The sequence below is a fragment of the Vigna unguiculata genome, chromosome 10 (genome assembly GCF_004118075.2).
Source record: "Vigna unguiculata cultivar IT97K-499-35 chromosome 10, ASM411807v1, whole genome shotgun sequence".
NCBI lineage: Eukaryota > Viridiplantae > Streptophyta > Magnoliopsida > Fabales > Fabaceae > Vigna > Vigna unguiculata.
The window spans coordinates 3,891,523-3,909,503 of NC_040288.1; the positions used below are offsets into that span (position 1 = coordinate 3,891,523).

Below are 17,981 nucleotides of genomic sequence, written 5' to 3' on the forward strand. Positions count from 1 at the left end.
ATTTGTCTCTTGAAGCAATGTCATTGAAATATTAACTTTTGCATAAAATATAAAAAACTTGCATAAAAAATACATAAAAGATAACTTATAAGTAAAAAATTATGAAAGAATGATAGTAGAGTAATAAAATGTATAACTAGGTGAAAAATATTGATTATATTATCGATTAGTTTTTTTAATCATCAAAAAAATTAAATAAATAATGTGGAACATTTTGGGTGTCTTAACCCTTATAAAAAACTTGCATAAACAAGTATATACTAGTAGAGTTTGCAGTAGACTCTTTATCTGACAATGATATTGTTAATTGCAATAGACTCCTTTGGTTGAGAAATAATAATAATGAGGCATCTAGGTTGTGGGAATTAGGAAAACAAAATAGGAGTTATATTTGAGGGAATGAGAATGAGATTGTTAAAGAGGTTCGAAAGATGGAAGACAGAGACAACATGGAAAAACATGATAGGAACGACAGGAAAGTAAAAGATAAAAAATGAACATAGCAACCTTATACATGCAAGGCGTGTATTCAAGAAATAAAGTTAGAATCAATTTATAAAGAAAAATGTGTTGTTGTTTGGGGGGATGGTGAATAGAGCGGCTACATATTTCTGGGAAAATAATGCAGGGGGTATTAACGATATGGATCAAAAAACAATTTATTTTGGAAATATCAATAACTAAAATGGGGTTCATTTTCACCGAGGGTTGTTGGGGTCATAGGTTTTCCAAGTTAGTATTATTAACGGGGATTTTTGTATTTTAGGGTCTCTTTTAAGTTAAATTTGTAAAAATGGATCAGTTGATTTTCTTTTTTTATAAACTAGAGTCAAGTTGTCAGGACACAAGACACATTATAGATGAAGTCGTCTTGTATCCTAACGGTTTCGTTTACTTTTTTTTTTTTAAAAAGCAAAGTCATCCTGTACTAAAACGGTTTTAGTGTAATAAAAAAGGTGAAGTCGTCCTGTGTGATGTCGACTTTATTTTCAATTTTTTTTCCTTCTTAACGTAATTAATTTTTTTTTTATTTCTCCTTGTAACCAATACACAAACACAATACTCCATTAAAAGAAGCACTATAATAGTTCAAACATGATTTGATTGACGGTGTACTTTTCACTCCAACATTTAAAAAGAAAAAAATTTAACTTAAATTTTATCATTCAAACATGATTTAATTAATGGCGTACTTTCCACTGTAATATTTCAGGAAAAAAAAAAAATTGAAAGTGAAGTCGTCTTCATAAAGGACGACTTCACTTTTTTCATTGCACTGAAACCGTTACCGTTCTGATACAGGACGACTTTGTTTTTTTTTAAAAAAAAAAAAAAAGAAACCGTTAAGATACAAGACGACTTCATCTATAATGTCGTCTTATATCCTGACAACTTGACCTTAATTTAAAAAAAAAAATCAACCGACCCATTTTTATAAATTTAACTTGAAAGAGACCCCAAAATACAAAAATGTCATTATTAATGTGTATTCACCCTATGAGTCATGACATCAATGAAAAAAAGGAGCATCTGGGAAGAGATAATTAAGTGCAAGGAGGTAGAGGGAGGTGGAATGTGGTGTCTAGTAGTAGGAGACTCTAATGCAGTCAGGAGTTGTAAGGAAAGGTTTATGATGTTAACAATACAACAAATAACAGAAAAAAGGGAAATACAAGGTTTCAATGAATTTATAGATAAGTTAGAAGTTATAAATGTACTTATGTTAGGTAGGAAATCTTAAACAAGAGGTTTTAGAGAAACAAAAATTTAGAGTTAAATGATCGAAGAAAAGTGATTTGAATACCAGGTTCTTTTACATGACAACTAATTAGATAAAGGCAAAGAATTTGATCAAAGGTACATTCAAGGAGAATGGTGTGAGGGACCAAGGTGGTCAAAGAAGAGATAAAGGAATGTTTCGAGGACAAGCTTAAAGTAAAAGCATATTTTAATATTAGCCTCGATAATGTTGAGTTCAACCAAATAGATGAAGAGGATAATCTGAAATTAATTAATAAGTTTATTGAAGAGGAAGTTGGGCGTGTAGTGTGGGATTGTGAGAGCAGCAAGTGTCGGACTCACAGATGGTTTCAACTTTAACTTCATAAAGAAATTTTGGGAGACAATTAAAGGTGACATTCTAAAAGCGATGATTTCTATAGTTTAGAAAAATTTAGGGAAGTATAGGCCTATTTCCGTATTAGATTGTGTTTATATGATTATATCCAAAACCCTATCTTTGAGATTTAAAAGGATATTACATAAGGTTATAGATTACTCCCAATCCGGGTTTTTAAAAGGCAGAGACTTGCTTGATAGTATAGATGAAATAAAAAGAAAAAAAGAAAAGAAGTTTAATTGTTAAGGTTGGCTACGAGAAAGCCTATGACTGAATCAGATGGCAGTTCCAATTCTATATGATGGTAAGGATGCGGTTTACAAACTTATCGATCGATTGGATAAAAGCATATTTGAGTCTCCATGATTTCAGTCCTAGTAAATTGTAGTCCAATAAAAGAGTTTAGCCCATCAAAAGGTCTTAGGCAGGAGACCCTTTACCAGTGCCTTTTTTTGTTAATTATTGTGACAGCAAAGAAAGATTTACTACAAAGAATTAATGTAGAGGATAGAGAGGTGTTAATGAATATGCTACAATTTGTAGATGATGCCTTATTTCTATGTCAGGATAACACACAAAATGTTATGGTTATTAAGATCACTTTAAGGTCTTTTGACCTAGCCTCCGAACTTACGGTAAACATTTATAAGTCAAAAGGGGAGGGAGGATTAGGTATTGAAAACTTAAAAATGTTCAGAGGAAGGACTATGGAAATTAATTTTGAAATCTAAATATGGAGGAAGGTTGCTCTCTGTTGGTGGTCCAAAGCAGGGAGCAGAGTTTGTTTCTGTGAGGGCAGAGGTGCAAAGATTGTTCATGTAGGAAGATGGAGCAGGAAGATCGGTTAGAACATCCCAAGTGTTGTATTTTAAATTTATTTATTTATCCGCTACAATGACTTTTTCATTATAGAATTCAAAAACAACTTTTTCTTTATGAAAAAATTACTTTTGGATTATGTAATTCAAAAGGCACATCAGATTGCACAGTACAAAATGTTTCGGAATTACAAAATTTGAAAAGAAAACATAAAACCAGAAGAGGGTAGTAGAGATTTTCCTATTTACGAAGCTGCAAAAGGAAAGTATGTAGGTGAAAAAAGAAATTCGCCCTCTATATTCTTTTGAAGCCACTTTTTATCCACTTTTGTAACAATCATTTGTAAAGAATAAATGATGAATATTAAGGGAGAATCACTAAGTTTTGTCCCATTGGTCATTAGTTGCTGACATTGGACTCTGAAATAAATATGGATGATGATGCATTGACCATTTAGCTCAATCGGTACAATTTCAATGGACTCCAATCTAGTGGCATTTTTACCAAGCCTGACGATATAGCAAACTCAAAATTCAAGAAATTTAAAATAATTCAATAAATAAATGAGTGAAATATGCTGCTAACTTGACAAATAAATTAAAACTCGCCTTCGTATACTTTTCTTCTACCTATATATCTATTATCTAGGAAAAGAATGAAATCCTAATAACAAAAATTATATGAGCACCGGGAAGACAGGATCCAACTTCCGTTGAGCGAGCCCCGGGTCCATTATAAGGAAAATTTGGTCCTTAGGGCTTCCTGAGGGCAGATGCTGCACCCATTACAATTGCTAGGACAAGGCCAAGACCAGCACCAACAGATGCTCCCACAGCAGCAGAATTCAATGAATTTGCCTTTGCTCGAGCATCTCTCCTTGCTTCAATTGACATTGCTTGTTCTCGTGCCAACTCCATCGTAAGCCTATCTCTTGCAAATTCCTGAGATCAAATCATTAATAACAAATAGAATTTGTTAGTATGCACCGTTATACAAAAATAATCACGCTGCGCAATGAAAAAAATTTGGTATCATTAATGTTGGAAATCCAATCAACAGTCATGGAACCAAAACAATGTGTACGAATGGAGAACAGTCCTTCCTTATCACAAGTAGATTTTATAAGGTTTTGTTAGGTACCAAACCTAAATTCTAAAATAATATTAGAATTTATCCTATCGATTATTGCTTTATTTATCAGGCTGTTATCAAACTCAGATGTAAATATTTAATCCCGACAACTTTCAGTCATTGACATGAAAAAGTATATTGGAGATCCCACATTCACTATTATTATGACCAAATTAGTATATACAAGTGAAGAACAATTCTCAACATACAGGTTAGTTTTTTAATATTGAATTAGATCTGAAGTGTACATGTCAATATTTAACTAAGCTTCATCTGAAACAAGGAATCTTGAGCATAACAGATTGAACTTCTAACCCAATAGCTCAGCTGGTTTAGCAATAACTGAAATTCTATCATTTTCTTGATGTAGAATGTCTAAATGAGAGGGATCCTAATAACTAAACTTCTATTTAACCAGGTTTCCATCTTTTATCTTTAGTGAAGTATATAAAGAACTGCATTACAAGATTCACACACATTGTTTAGTGGAAGAACCTCACGGAAAAAGGGCACCACACACCCTTAAGTGCAAAGCAAGGGTCATCATAACATCATGAGTAGAATCTGAAGATGCTTTACACCCTTGTTTGGCAGCCAAAGTTTCAGTTTTCACTATGCAGAAAACTAAATAGCATGAATTATTCCAGACAAACAGGGCACGGAACTGTCGCAATTCAGAACACAAGAAAAAAAAAAAAAGTGGACTCCAAGGTCATGGTTAGTAAAAAGAAATGGGATAAAATCTGCTCTGATGCCAAACATGCGCCAATGGCTTGAGCCAACACGAAAGTTCTTTTAGGGAGGGCCTCCATAAGTACCTCAACGAGGATACCTCGTCACAAAAAACGTATGTTTATACAGGTAACTATTGACTATATCACTCATAAGACAGGTAATTTATCTCCTATGATAAAGTGTTGTCACGACAACCTTATTTTACGAGCTACTTTTCCTGATTTCAGAGAAAAAGAAAAAACTCTAAAATTCTTGTTGGGGGCTTTTGCTCCCTAACAATTTCTGGAAAACCCGTCCAATTATCATAACTGTTTTCTATATTAAATTATAAGTCATTTTCTTAAAAAATACAAAAAAAAAGGATAACTCTACATGAATATTTTAACTGCCAATATATTTAAGTGTAGCTGATGGGCTCAAAACACAAGGGAGTAGGTACTGAAAAGCACTGGAAATCTCAAGTAAATTACATGAGCACATACTTCCAGGAAAAGGATGACCTTTAACATTACATAACACTACCAAGGACGGAACCAAAAAAATTTTAAGCTGGCCAAAAATTTCACACATGGTAAAAGCAATGTGAGACAGAACTTGGAGCATTAAACTTAAAACACTTGAAGTTAAAACAATACTTTCTATAAAACTACAAGGTGAAAAATTAAAATTGGGTGTTAAAAGAAGAAAAAATAAAGGTATATGTAAATTTATATTCTACAGGACAGGCATTCCTTTGAGTGAAAATATGCACCTTTCCATTTAAGTCAACCCAGTAAATTTCTTTTCCAGTATTAATTTGACGAGGGATAACACCATTATTTGACACCTCTTACACCTAAATTGGTACCAATGTAATGTTCATCTATGTCTCCGACACTACATACATGCCTTTCAAAATCAAACAACAAAAGTTGGTAAGTGAATAAGTAATGTATCATATAACCCACATCAAGGTTTACATGGGTTGACTTTTCCTCTTATAGTATTCTTAGTCAATGTTAGACAACTGGAATATTTGAGCATCTCTTATCAAAATAGTGTAGTAAGCTGGATATACTGTTTAGCTTTTTTGGTTTAAAATATATTTTGAAAGAATAAGAGATGTATTATGTGAAGGTGCTTCAACAACATTTTGGTCAGGAACTCTATATAGAGCAAAAATATAACAAAAATTCAAATATTAGCATTATATTAATCTTAGAAACAAACTAATAGCTTCCTAAATTTAGATTATAAAACCATATATTTTTCTTTCTCTGAACAATATTTTAAAATTTGAAACACAACAAAAACTCCTAAAAACTAAATCAAATTCAAATTACAAATATTTAGGCATATATTTTCAACATGCACCAAATGTGTTCAATTTTTTAGTTAGTATAAACTTCGACAACTTACTATCATGAGGAGGATCAAAAGTCATGGCTTATGGAACCTATAAAAAGGAATTCAATATAAATGCCCTAAATAATTGAGATACTTACCTAATAACCAACCTTTACTCTATACAAATACTACAACTACATCAAGACCCAAATACCTGTACCTTGGGTGCACCCTACCTGAGCAAGTATTACCTAGTCTACTATAGAGCTTTCCTAATCGTGCCTTATTCATGAGGGTTAACAATTGATTCTCCCATACTTTTAAGCTTTTAGCTGAAACATCACAAATAAAGCTTATTTTTTATAATCTATTGATTGAACTTAATTTTGAAGAGTGGGGACATTATTGCTTGGTCATCAAAGCTTTTCAAATATATCGATGACTAACTATGCTAAAAAAATTTAAGCACTTAGTGAAAGCTCAAGAATGAATATATAAAAGCATGTAACATACCATTCTATGATGATAATATTTAGAAAAAAAGCCACAATATAAGTGCTAGAAACATATCCTCTAATATCTTTTATTATTGATTGAAATTCATATGGGAATTAAGTCTTGTCAAATAGCAAAGAGGAATCTCAATAAATATTAATTAATAATAATAAAGTGTGTGTTATCCTAGCCATAACCACAGTTTAGAAGTGAAATATATGAAAAACAAAATTATGTACTAGTAAAATTATTCAAACAAGTACGAGATTTGATAGAATAAAGATTTTCCCACCTGAAAGGAAGAATCCTCACAACTTCGGAGTATTTGGTGAATTTGCTGACAGAGAGAATTTACTCCTTCTACTGGAAAAACAATCTCCCTTTTAAGGAAAGGCTTCCTAATGAAGTTAATAGGAGCAAATATAAACTTTTCAGCACCCACCCCTTTAGTAGAATTTGAATTGATTGCATCCAAAGAAATAGAAGCCCCAACAAATCCGGGCATAACATATGGACAAGAATTTATAACTTCAGCTGAGCCAGGTGATGCTTGGTATGCTGTCAAAGCAGCCTCAATTGCTGCCTTTTGATGGTGTGCACTAACAGCAAATTTGTTTGTGATTGCAAGAACCCAAGGAATTCCAAGCGTTTTAGCTTCATCTAAGAAAAGTGACAGGACTGGTCTTTGTTGATTATCATTTGAATTACAACATCGGGGTATGCTATGGGATAAGTTATGAACAAAAACAATCAAATCTGTCTTCTGACTTAGATCACGTATTCCAAGCCACAGTTTATCCCTGAAGCGAGAGGTTTCCACATTTAGTTCCTGCAAAACGATGTAAAAAAATTAATGTTTCTTTGCAATCTAACACATGAACAGAAACCTACTAGTGCTCATGGCCAAGCTCTTACAAGCAACCATAAATATGTGCCTCAAATGTTTGCTTAACTACAGTATTTGACAGCACTCGGTTGAAGGGATATTTTTCTACAAAATTAAACTGGGAAGAAACTATATCCAGCCCAAGTAGTTATGTAATAAGAACACTAAAACTGGCCAGTTTGCCTATCATATTAACTGTGATGACTAAAAAATTAATAATAATTCACTGAAACATATAATGCACGTAATAGGTTGATAACAACACCATTACCCTCTTGAATATAAAATAAATGTTATAGGACTGATTCAACACTTTGGTATCCATAAAAAGAGCACAGACCATTGCCATACCATTAAAGTAGAAAGCAAATATACAATGTAACTAGTACAAGCAACACTAGTACAAACAACAGACATTCAACTGGTTAACATTAGGTAGTTTGACCTATACAGCAGGCAAACTTCAGAAATGAAGAACATGCTTGTTCTTTTTTCTATAAATAATAATAATCTGACAAATAAAAATAATGGAAAATGGAAAACCTGCATATTTATTCCACTGGAGTCACAATAGCACAAACCATCAGCAATAACTTCCTCTGAAACAGCATCATCATTGGCAGCAGTATTTGGTTTACATTTATTCAAGACGGCCCTTAAAAGAGTAGTTTTACCAGCTCCCTGCACATAGCAAACTCAAGCAGGTCATTAGACAGATAATAAAAGGAGTCAAAGTGCTGCCCCTAAGAAAAATTGCCTATACCTCTAACCCAATTAATTGTACTCGGCGGGTCCTCACATGAACTTCTTTGGAAACAGTTGTAAAATCACTGGTGCAAAATATTACAAAGTTATTTAAACTTTCTGGACGGATGAATTTATCCTTGTCAACAGGTGCCGAACTGCTTGCAGTCTCAGAGTCAACAGAAGAAAAAGCAGGCATCAATGAGTCTAACACAGTTTGATGTTTTGGTGGACTTCTTAGTGGAGGACCAACTAATATTCTCAACCTCTGTATCTCAGGCTGGATTCCTTGATCTGAAGCATAGTTTGGTGGAGAAGGAAATGATTCAACCATAGTTGAGCACCTAATGAACATTAAACAAATATCACACACCTAGCGTATTGAATTTATTTTGCAGAAATAATATGCAATGAGAAACAACAGGAAAGGGGTGGCGTTTAACATATTTTAAGTACCATGTTGCATTACATTGCAAATATATTAGTTTTGTTCCATCCTCCTAGGTCACAAATAAAGGACTCTAGATTATAAACATTGTTTTTAGTAGAGAAGAGAGAAATAAGTAAGATGGAAACAAGTAGGTAGAATGAAAATAGATGAGAAATAAAGTGAAAAGCAAAAGTGTTTGGTTCAAGAGAAATAGAGAAGAAATGAAGAGAGAGGAGATACAGAGACAAGAAATAATAAAAATATGGGTCCCACCATTTTTTAAAATTGTTGCTTTCCTCTTTCACTCCTACCAAACATTCTATTTTATTTTCATCTTTACCCATCTACACAACCAACAAAGACTTTCAGATCAATAGGAAAAGCAAAAACCATACACATGTTCATTCAGGAACATCATCGTTTTAACAGAAGACAGAAGATAGCAAAACTTAGATAATATAATAAAACAAGGTCATCGACATCTCTAGAAACCACCTATACTCAAGCATCCATAATCTATACAGTCAAATATGTAACCAAAGCCTTACATGAACAAATGGAGAACATTTTTTATAATTTGTTCATGCAGAGAAACAGGAAGAAAGGGAATGGAATGTACTCCCACCCATTGAAATCCAATCCCCAGGATTTGTAATGATAATGAGTATCTTGAAATTTCAGGAATCCACTTCCCATCCCACTTACTATGAATCACTTAATCATATTGCATTAGAAATTTTACTTAGCATGTAAAATATATGTTTAACTGTTTCCCCATAATATTATCAAGCTGGTAATTAACAGCTGCACTTGGCCTTGAAAAAACTGCTTCTCCGAACACAAATTAATCATCTCCAAAAAAATGATTAAACACATTCAGATAAGATACGTAAATTTTCAAGACAACTATGACAAGGAGAGTTCAGAAGAGTGCTCATAAAATCATAACTTTAACAGAACAATATAAAAATGAAAAGCATTGACTCAACAACATTCAACTAATTCAGCTTAAAAACAAATTGTAAGTTTGTAACAAAACACATTATGCCCTTTAACAAAGAAAATAAGATGCTTTCATTTAAACCAAATATATTAGCAATCACAATAACCAATGGAGATGGAGTAACAAGACATATGCTACTGATAACCAAAATGTCAAAGAAATATTACATACTATTAGGAGAATTTAAGGATTAGCATTAGGTTATTGAACTTTAAGAGTGCACGGGATTTGTTAGGAACCTGAAGAAAGATAGTTAAAACCAAAGACAATCCAGGAAAGAGAGAGAATAATGGAAAAAATTGGAATATGCCCTTTACGATGAAAGAAAACATACAAACCATACAAAAGAGCAATCTCCTTTCACACAGGGAAGCCAAGTGCAAACAGTCTAATTACACAAGATTCCCCCTATTACACTTTAGAGAGTTCACCCATAAATTAGTTCTAACTATCTACTAGATACCCCCAGACAGAATGCTAACAAACAGTCTTGCGACAATTATTGGCCTTTTTCTTCCTATTGTGAGCTCACAAGACCTTTGCCTCGGGTTGTGAGTTATTTGCTTGGCAAACATGATTGGGTCAAGCCTGGGATTCTGCACTATATATAGTTAATCCGTTATGTATGACTCTCATACTCGTTTTACATGGTATAACAAACTTCCTGCGCCAGCAAGAGACTGCCAGAAGGGATTGTTCTTATGGATTCAAAACCATGTAAAACTCCATTGAGCCAGGCACGGAAATTATAACAGATCTCCTTCTGCAAGTAGGGTTGAGTGGTGGGCTGGTGACAATCTTCTTCACTCTTTCAATTAAAACTACTGAGCTTATTTTAAGTCAGAAAAACTTAAATAAGAAATAGGAAAAAAATCCTCTTTTTAGATGCGGTACACAATGACAGGCTGCCCTGTTTATTATGTTGAGAAAGCATGAATGTATGCTAGTTAATGTATTCCTTTTTCTCGTTCACCAATCACCTAGTAAAATCCTGAAAACCTTGATATTTTCTGGTACTTTAACAGTTTGTATTTCTGACCATTATAACTATCAATTATTTCTCAAACCTGGGCCTGCCCCCATTTCCGCCCATCAAATATCTAAACAGATCCAATTAGTATTGAGAAATTTTATAAAAAGAAAACTAAACCAATAAGTGATGATGTTTTATGGGGTAATGACAATACCAGTTACCATTCAGTTGAGCATGAACCAGTGTACATAAATGCAACCCATAACCAGCAATATCAACTTTCAGAGGTTCTCCATTTTTTGTTCCTGGCCCATCATTCCATCCCAAAGGAACAATTGAGGTTGCAGTTCGAATAACAGGGGACTCAACTATGTGACCAAGCTCCACAGTGCCAGCAGCTGTAAACCCAAGCCATTGCTTCAGATGAGGAAACTGATCAATCCCAGAGAAAGATGAGGAATCAACACTCATATAAAGGTCATAGATTCTGCAACCCAGGAAGGAAAAGCAGTATTATTCCTATATGAAACACCAATTAATGTAGAAAAGCATTATCAAAAACTTCAAACAATAATTAATTAGCCCATTAAATGAAATTCAAGAAGCTTAGAGGACATATCCTCAGAAATATTTACAGTAGATAAGATGATTTGGGCAAGATTCTTGGGATGATGTAAGCATATGATCATTTAGGTGTCTAATTTTGGAAACTATGAAAATTCAATTCTGTTAGTGTAACCTGATGAAAAAGATGGTTACCTCTGAAATCGAGATCGATATGACTTCATTGAATGCGATTGAAATCTTTCCCTCAATTCAGTAATCACAGATCTGACCTGAAAATGTCTTTGCCAAAGGAAAACTAAATGAGAGAACTTACACTACCATATTCACAAATATAAAGTTGGAAGATAAACCTTAAGCCTAAATTGGGACACTATCATAGATTGATAAGCAATGAAGAAAAGATCATACCGATGTCAACTTTGAGTACTCTGCACCTGATAGAGACTCTACAGCGGAATTTCCCAATAAATAAAGCTGTCTTACATGAAACAGGTTCCAATGAGATCAAAATTAATTAAAAGAAACATAGCATCCAGGGAAAATGAAAATTGGAAAATGTACACTAATTAAGGAAAAACAAAAGATATGGAATCATTTTACTCCTTTGCTTTTGATCCTGTACATTAAAAATTGATTTTGCATTTTCGTGTGCATAAAATTTAAAGCCTGGTTGATATTGGTTATAGAATCCAATGCCTTCAAACCACTGTAAAATGGTTGCTATAGCGGACAAAAGGCAGCAAGAAAACATAACAGAAGATAAATGTATGAAGAGAACAGAAGGGAAAGAAAGAAAGAAGCAAAAACTGGGAGAAACTTAGGAGAAACAAAAAAAAATCAGGACAAAAAAGCAGAAGACTGAAGCAAAAACGAAGTTCTTGAGATCAAGAATGAGACTGATAGAGATGGATCGTTTTTGGGCAGAAAAGAGGAGGCAAAAAATTGAGGGAAGCCCATGTTTGATACAGGGAAAACCAGGGACTAAGGGCAACAATGGAAGTTTTGGGTAACCATCAGCCCACCACAAAAGGACAAAGAGGTGAAGGATAATAATAGTTATCAGATAAAACCATGTGCAGTAGTACAGTTCTCAAAGGGAGCCATGGGATCTTAGTATAATTTCAGAGCCACTGATGCTCGGTTTTATGGGGCCAAAATACCATAGGAAACTCAAAACAGAGAACTGAACGAGTACAGGAGTACTCATATGTTTATGTTTGACCCAGGAGGATTGGAAATTATTCTTGTACTAAATGGTGGAATTGGTCAAGTCAACATGCTTCAATCAACTGAACAACAATTTCAAAATCCACAAGCTGTTTACCTAGGGCACCAAGTGATGTTAGGTGGAACTATCGACATGGGGAGTATTGACAGTTTTTTTATTTATGAAAAAAATAAGTCATTTGATTACAATGATTATGAAGAGGGGTGGAGAGGATAATCGAGTTAGTTGGTGAGAATTACAGTCCATTCTGCCATCATCTTACAGATTGGCAATTAAGGATTTGACAAAGAAAATCTAATTCCATTCTAGTTCTAATCTAGTTTTTTTCATCTTATTGGACAAATCAATCAATCTTTTGCATGCAAGTACAATAACATGCAAAAGCAGTACACCATGAAAAAGTAAGAAAGTAAAAACATATATAGAACCTGTGGTGACTCAAAGAAAACTGAATTAAATCATCAGTCCATAATATCTACCTGTCCAAATGGCACATATGAAGGCAAATAAGGCACTCTGCGCCACTTTTTTTCATCTCCAGTCATCACATTGTTCGTTGTATCTGTTTTCCCATTAATTGGAACCTCTAATGAATGTTTATCAGCTTCAGGTAAAGGCTTGAGTGATATGCCGTCAGAACCCTCTTGTATTTCAAGCAACTGCGGTGCAACAACTTCCTCCTCATTCAAAGTATTTGCAAGAGAATCAGACACTGAATTTCTCTCATTGGAACTGATCTGTCTTTCTCTGCCTGTACTAAACTGTCTCCGAAGACCTTCCAAAGGGACTAGCCTTGAGAGTCGCCAGAACGATCTCTGCACAGGCCCTACCCCCAAAACCAACTGCTCTGCGTTAAGCTTCCCTGACCCTTGCTTGTGTTTTCTCAATATTGAGCTGTTAGTTTCATTTTCAGAAGGCCCTGGCTGAGTCTGAGCATTATAATGGTGAAAATAAGCAGGAGATAAAATACGGGGAACCAAATCTTCTGGAATGCAGTAACTCTTAAAGTAATGCTGCCAACCTTTTCTATTAACATAGCTGCAAAGAAAAGAAAAAAAAGGAAATAAATAATTAATATTCTAGTTTTGCAGGTTTGAAAAAGAATCAGCAGCTAACCAATTTAGAAAGTGAGAAAAAAGAACAGGGAAAACATACTCCTTCAAAGCAGCATTTCCAACGGGAGGTTGAGAAAATGTAATGCATTTGATAGAGACTTTTTCATTTTCCTTTGATGAAGATGAAGATGAAGCAGCAATTACTCTCAAAATGGCAAGAGTAGCTAATGCAGCTACCTGTGTAGAATACAAGGAACTTCACATATGTAATTTGTTCAAACACCAATGATGTAATGCTTTAAAATCCAAATTGGATGGATCAAACTCACTGCTCCACCAAGTGAATGACCACATAGAACTAGCTTGCGTTTCTTCTTTTGAGCAAGCCTATATAATTCTAAAGCAGGTATTCCTTTAGCACGAGCCATGAAACCCTGAGATGTAATATGAATTATGAAGGAAATTATTGGAATCAGAAACATAACATTTACTCATATAGTACTGCTATATAACGATACCCAAAAACCAAGGTTGTGATTTTACTGTTAAATGAGATCCTAAGATTATAAAGAGTTTACGACTTGAAAAATTATAAAGCAGAATAGATAAGAAAACCATAGAAATTGACTATTATAAATTTACCATATAAAGAAGCAACAATCTACAAGAATTTGACAAAATAGTTAAATCAATCTTTAGGTCCCTTTATAATTTGGAAATTTTCAATCAAGTCGTTACATATGTATAAGGTCCCTAAAGATTAAAAATAACACTACTACTACTACTACTACTAATAATAATAATAATAATAATAATAATAATAATAATAAACAGACTGGATTCAAGGAACTCAATAAAAAAGGTTTATGAAACTATCAGGATACAGTCACCCTTTTAAACTATGAGCCCATTTAAAGATCTCCAGGTATAAGAGTCTGCAAGTTAATTTAATAAAAACATATTGGATAATAGTTATTTACCCTATGAGCTGCAGGTTTGTATTTCTTCTTCGGTTTCTTAGACTTGGACTGTAGAGGATTCCACATATACTCTTTTCCATTATGGCTTTCATCATTGTCAGATTCAGTTGATGCATTTTTTTCAGATTCCTCAAGAGCATCATCATGAAAGATGGCACCTTGAAGTATATTTGCATCAGCAATTACATCCCTTCATCAAAATAGAAACAGGTAAAGATTCTTGAAGTTAAAATGAATTTGGAAAGGCTTACACATGGAATCGTATGAAAAAACTCACTTGTACTGCTTTGTTCCTATAAAGGAAGCAAATAAAGTGTCTCCTGCCTCTGCCAACAAATACCTTCAAGACAATAACCAAATAAGTATGACACAACAGCAATAACATCCAAGTCGTATTCCACTAGTCGGGTTCAACTACATGGATCAAATTCCAAAATATTCTATCTATCATAGATCATGTATTCACGTCTATGGAGTATTGACAAATTGTTGACCACTCAATCTTCCATAATAGTTTCAATAATAATATTTCTCAGTGTCTCTTTATCACTAAGGATTGCTAATCTCCATCTCATCTATTTGAATTATAGCAGATCTTCTGCACACATGCCTACAAAAAGCATATAAGATGAGCTTCTACCATCTTTTGAAAAATACTGCCCGAACTTCTTCTCTAATGTATCTGTTCCTAATACTATCTTGTACGATTAGTGTAGTTTGTGCCTTCATATAATGCAACATTCTCATTCCTGCTACATTGAGTTTATTCTCTTGTCTGTTACTTTCCTTAATCATGAGCAACATCTTTCTGTTACGAATAACAGCCAAATCCCTCCTCTATTTCATCTACTGCATAAGTCAAATAAAAGAACCCTAAGGAAGACAGTCCATAAAATTTGAACCCAACGCTAAATTTAGAGCCCAAGAGAAGAAGAAGAAGAGACAAAATATTTCAACGCACAATTCTATTTTGAGAGAGAATGCAATAATATAAGTAGTTGCCAATAAGGTAAGTGAAACTATTAAAGTATTTCTTCTGGCAATTTAAACTGTCAAGAAATTCACATGCTAGGCTGTTAAAAAACACTAAACAGAACAAACCAAAGCCATGACATTAAAAAGCAATCATTAATAATAAAGATCACTACCAATTAATGTAAAAAACATCCAAATAGCCTATTTTTTACCCCCAATATACAATCCAAATATAGCCTCCTAATACCAAAATATATAATGGCATATTGGAATCTTTGCAAATAATGTAAGATTAGAAGAATTAAATTGTATAAAGAATGAATGAAAACCTATGAGGAACATGATCTGATGATGGTTGCACCCTCTCCAAAGCAACAACTTGTCCACCAAAATCTGCCTTAAATTTATTTACAGCTCGAATCATCTCAGCAGCAGGTCTCTATATAGTAAGTCAGAAATAACGAGTAATAAGTTTATTTAACTAACAAATATTCATACAATAATTCTCCCAAGAAAATCATATTAAAGTTACAAAGTTGCTATGAACACTTGTCTAAGACTGAGTCATATGCCTTGCAGTTGATTCAAAGATCATAGAAAACCATCACATTTCATAGCGCTTCTGTATTTGTAGCATTTAAATAAACACTAAAGAATATTAAAGCTCCAGGAATAATCCTAAAAAAGAATAGACAGAAATATTAGTATATAATAGCATATGGCCTATTCATTTCATGATTCTCATGAAAGAACACCAAACATCTAAAATATTCATCATATTCATTTATACTTTAGGAAAAAAAAAAAGTATTTCTGATTACTTTAAGAAGACAAGGTAAAATAAAGTATTCATCAAATTCATTCTTCCGCATATCGCCAAGGTAAAACTCCAATTCTAATTGAAAAGTAACACAAACAACATATATACAACTGTACGTAAATTTTGTCCAGCCTCAAATAGGACAAAGTTTACAAACACTTCTTTTATGTACTGTTTGTATTGTTCTCCGATTAGAATTAAAGATTCTTCTCAATAATACGCACTGATATTTACTACAAACCTTTGTTCACGTATTAACAACGTGAAACTCCAATTCTAACTAATAAGTACAAGCAACCGTATGCAAGTTGTGTACTATCACAAAAACCTTGACATTGCTGTCAATATCAAACTCACATACCATTTTTTACATGACAAACTTAGATATAGAATCAAATGTACAGTTCCATTCCACCTCGTAATTTACTTAAAAAAATATTTCATTAAACGTCAAACTTCAAAATCGATTGAAAAACAACACCGTGAATACAGTAAGAACAAATTGAAGTACACATTACTCCTCTCAAATCAGAATTATACACAACCCAATCCAGAAACATTTTACGATTCTTATTTAAATTTTAAGGACAGTGATAAATTAAAGCGAGGAAAGAGACCTTGTAGACGCACTCGGAGAGGACCATGCAGCAGAGGAGGTCCTGCAAATCGGAGACGGAGTCCGCCTTGAGGGCGCGGCAGAGGTTGGTGAGGCGGTGGTACTCCTCCTGGATCCGCTTCTTGTGCTCACGGTGGTAGGCCCACGGCCACTTCATCCGCCACTGGAGTGGGCCCCACGACACCTTGTCCTTCAGGCCCAACAGCTTCTCCCGCTGGTCCTTGATCCATGGCTCCACGCGGTTCTGTATGAACTCCATAACAGCCCTAACCAGACCCACTCCAAGAAGAGACGCAACAACGCGTTGCGTTTGTGTTGTGTGGTGTGGGAGGGAACTACAAGAACCAAACGGAGTCACTGATACGCTATTGCAGAATTTTATTTTCACTATTATTGATTTAAATAAACTCTTTCACAATTTATAGCAAAATATTTCATAATATAAAAGAAAATTAATGAATCATAAAATTCGGACGGATTACTTTACCCAAGATAAAAATTACTTAAACTTGTTTCAGCTGTATAATTAAACAAGTGAAAATTATTAAAACTATGTTAACTACTATTCTACCAAGAATATTTAATGTACTTGTTATGATTTTATTTGTAACAATCTATTACCTAATCACCCAAAATTAAGGAAAACAGTTAGATTCGATAATAACAATGATTCGAAAGATTGATTAAATTCAGGCGATTCTCACTATTAATAGTTATTTTGCAGCTAATGATTTTCCTTACTGTTAACATAATATCTCTTTTTTTTATAGTATTTTATTCTAAAGATAGTTAATGTGAAATTATTAAGAATTGGATTTTGTAAGAAAACAATTTTTTTTTATACTGTGTTTGATAACAAAAACAGAATGTGATAAAAATGATATGAAATTCTTGTATTTTTGGGAGAAAATAAAATGTTATTGTGTTGATTTGATTTGATGTGGAAAAAACGAAAAGGAATAAGCGAGAGAATATCCACTATATTTTCTTTAGAAGTTGCATCCATCTATTGAAATATTCTTGTAGGGTTGCATTCATTCTTGTAAAAATAAAAATTGGGGAAAATAGTTTTCGTATCT

At 33.6% G+C, this 17,981-nt stretch overlaps 1 protein-coding gene across 1 annotated transcript; it reads right to left on the minus strand.

The window, feature by feature from the left end:
- Positions 1 to 3,358: 3,358 nt before the first annotated feature.
- LOC114166836 lies at positions 3,359 to 17,278 on the minus strand. Its single transcript, XM_028051699.1, has 14 exons — positions 16,904 to 17,278; positions 15,796 to 15,905; positions 14,769 to 14,831; positions 14,492 to 14,681; positions 13,841 to 13,945; positions 13,612 to 13,748; positions 12,936 to 13,494; positions 11,637 to 11,702; positions 11,421 to 11,497; positions 10,876 to 11,148; positions 8,275 to 8,599; positions 8,055 to 8,192; positions 6,918 to 7,454; positions 3,359 to 3,879 (listed from the first exon to the last, which is right to left on the minus strand). Exons 1-14 carry the CDS (start codon positions 17,159 to 17,161, stop codon positions 3,691 to 3,693), a joined length of 3,027 nt encoding a protein of 1,008 aa, XP_027907500.1. The 5' UTR covers positions 17,162 to 17,278; the 3' UTR covers positions 3,359 to 3,690.
- Between the last annotated feature and the right edge of the window lie 703 nt (positions 17,279 to 17,981).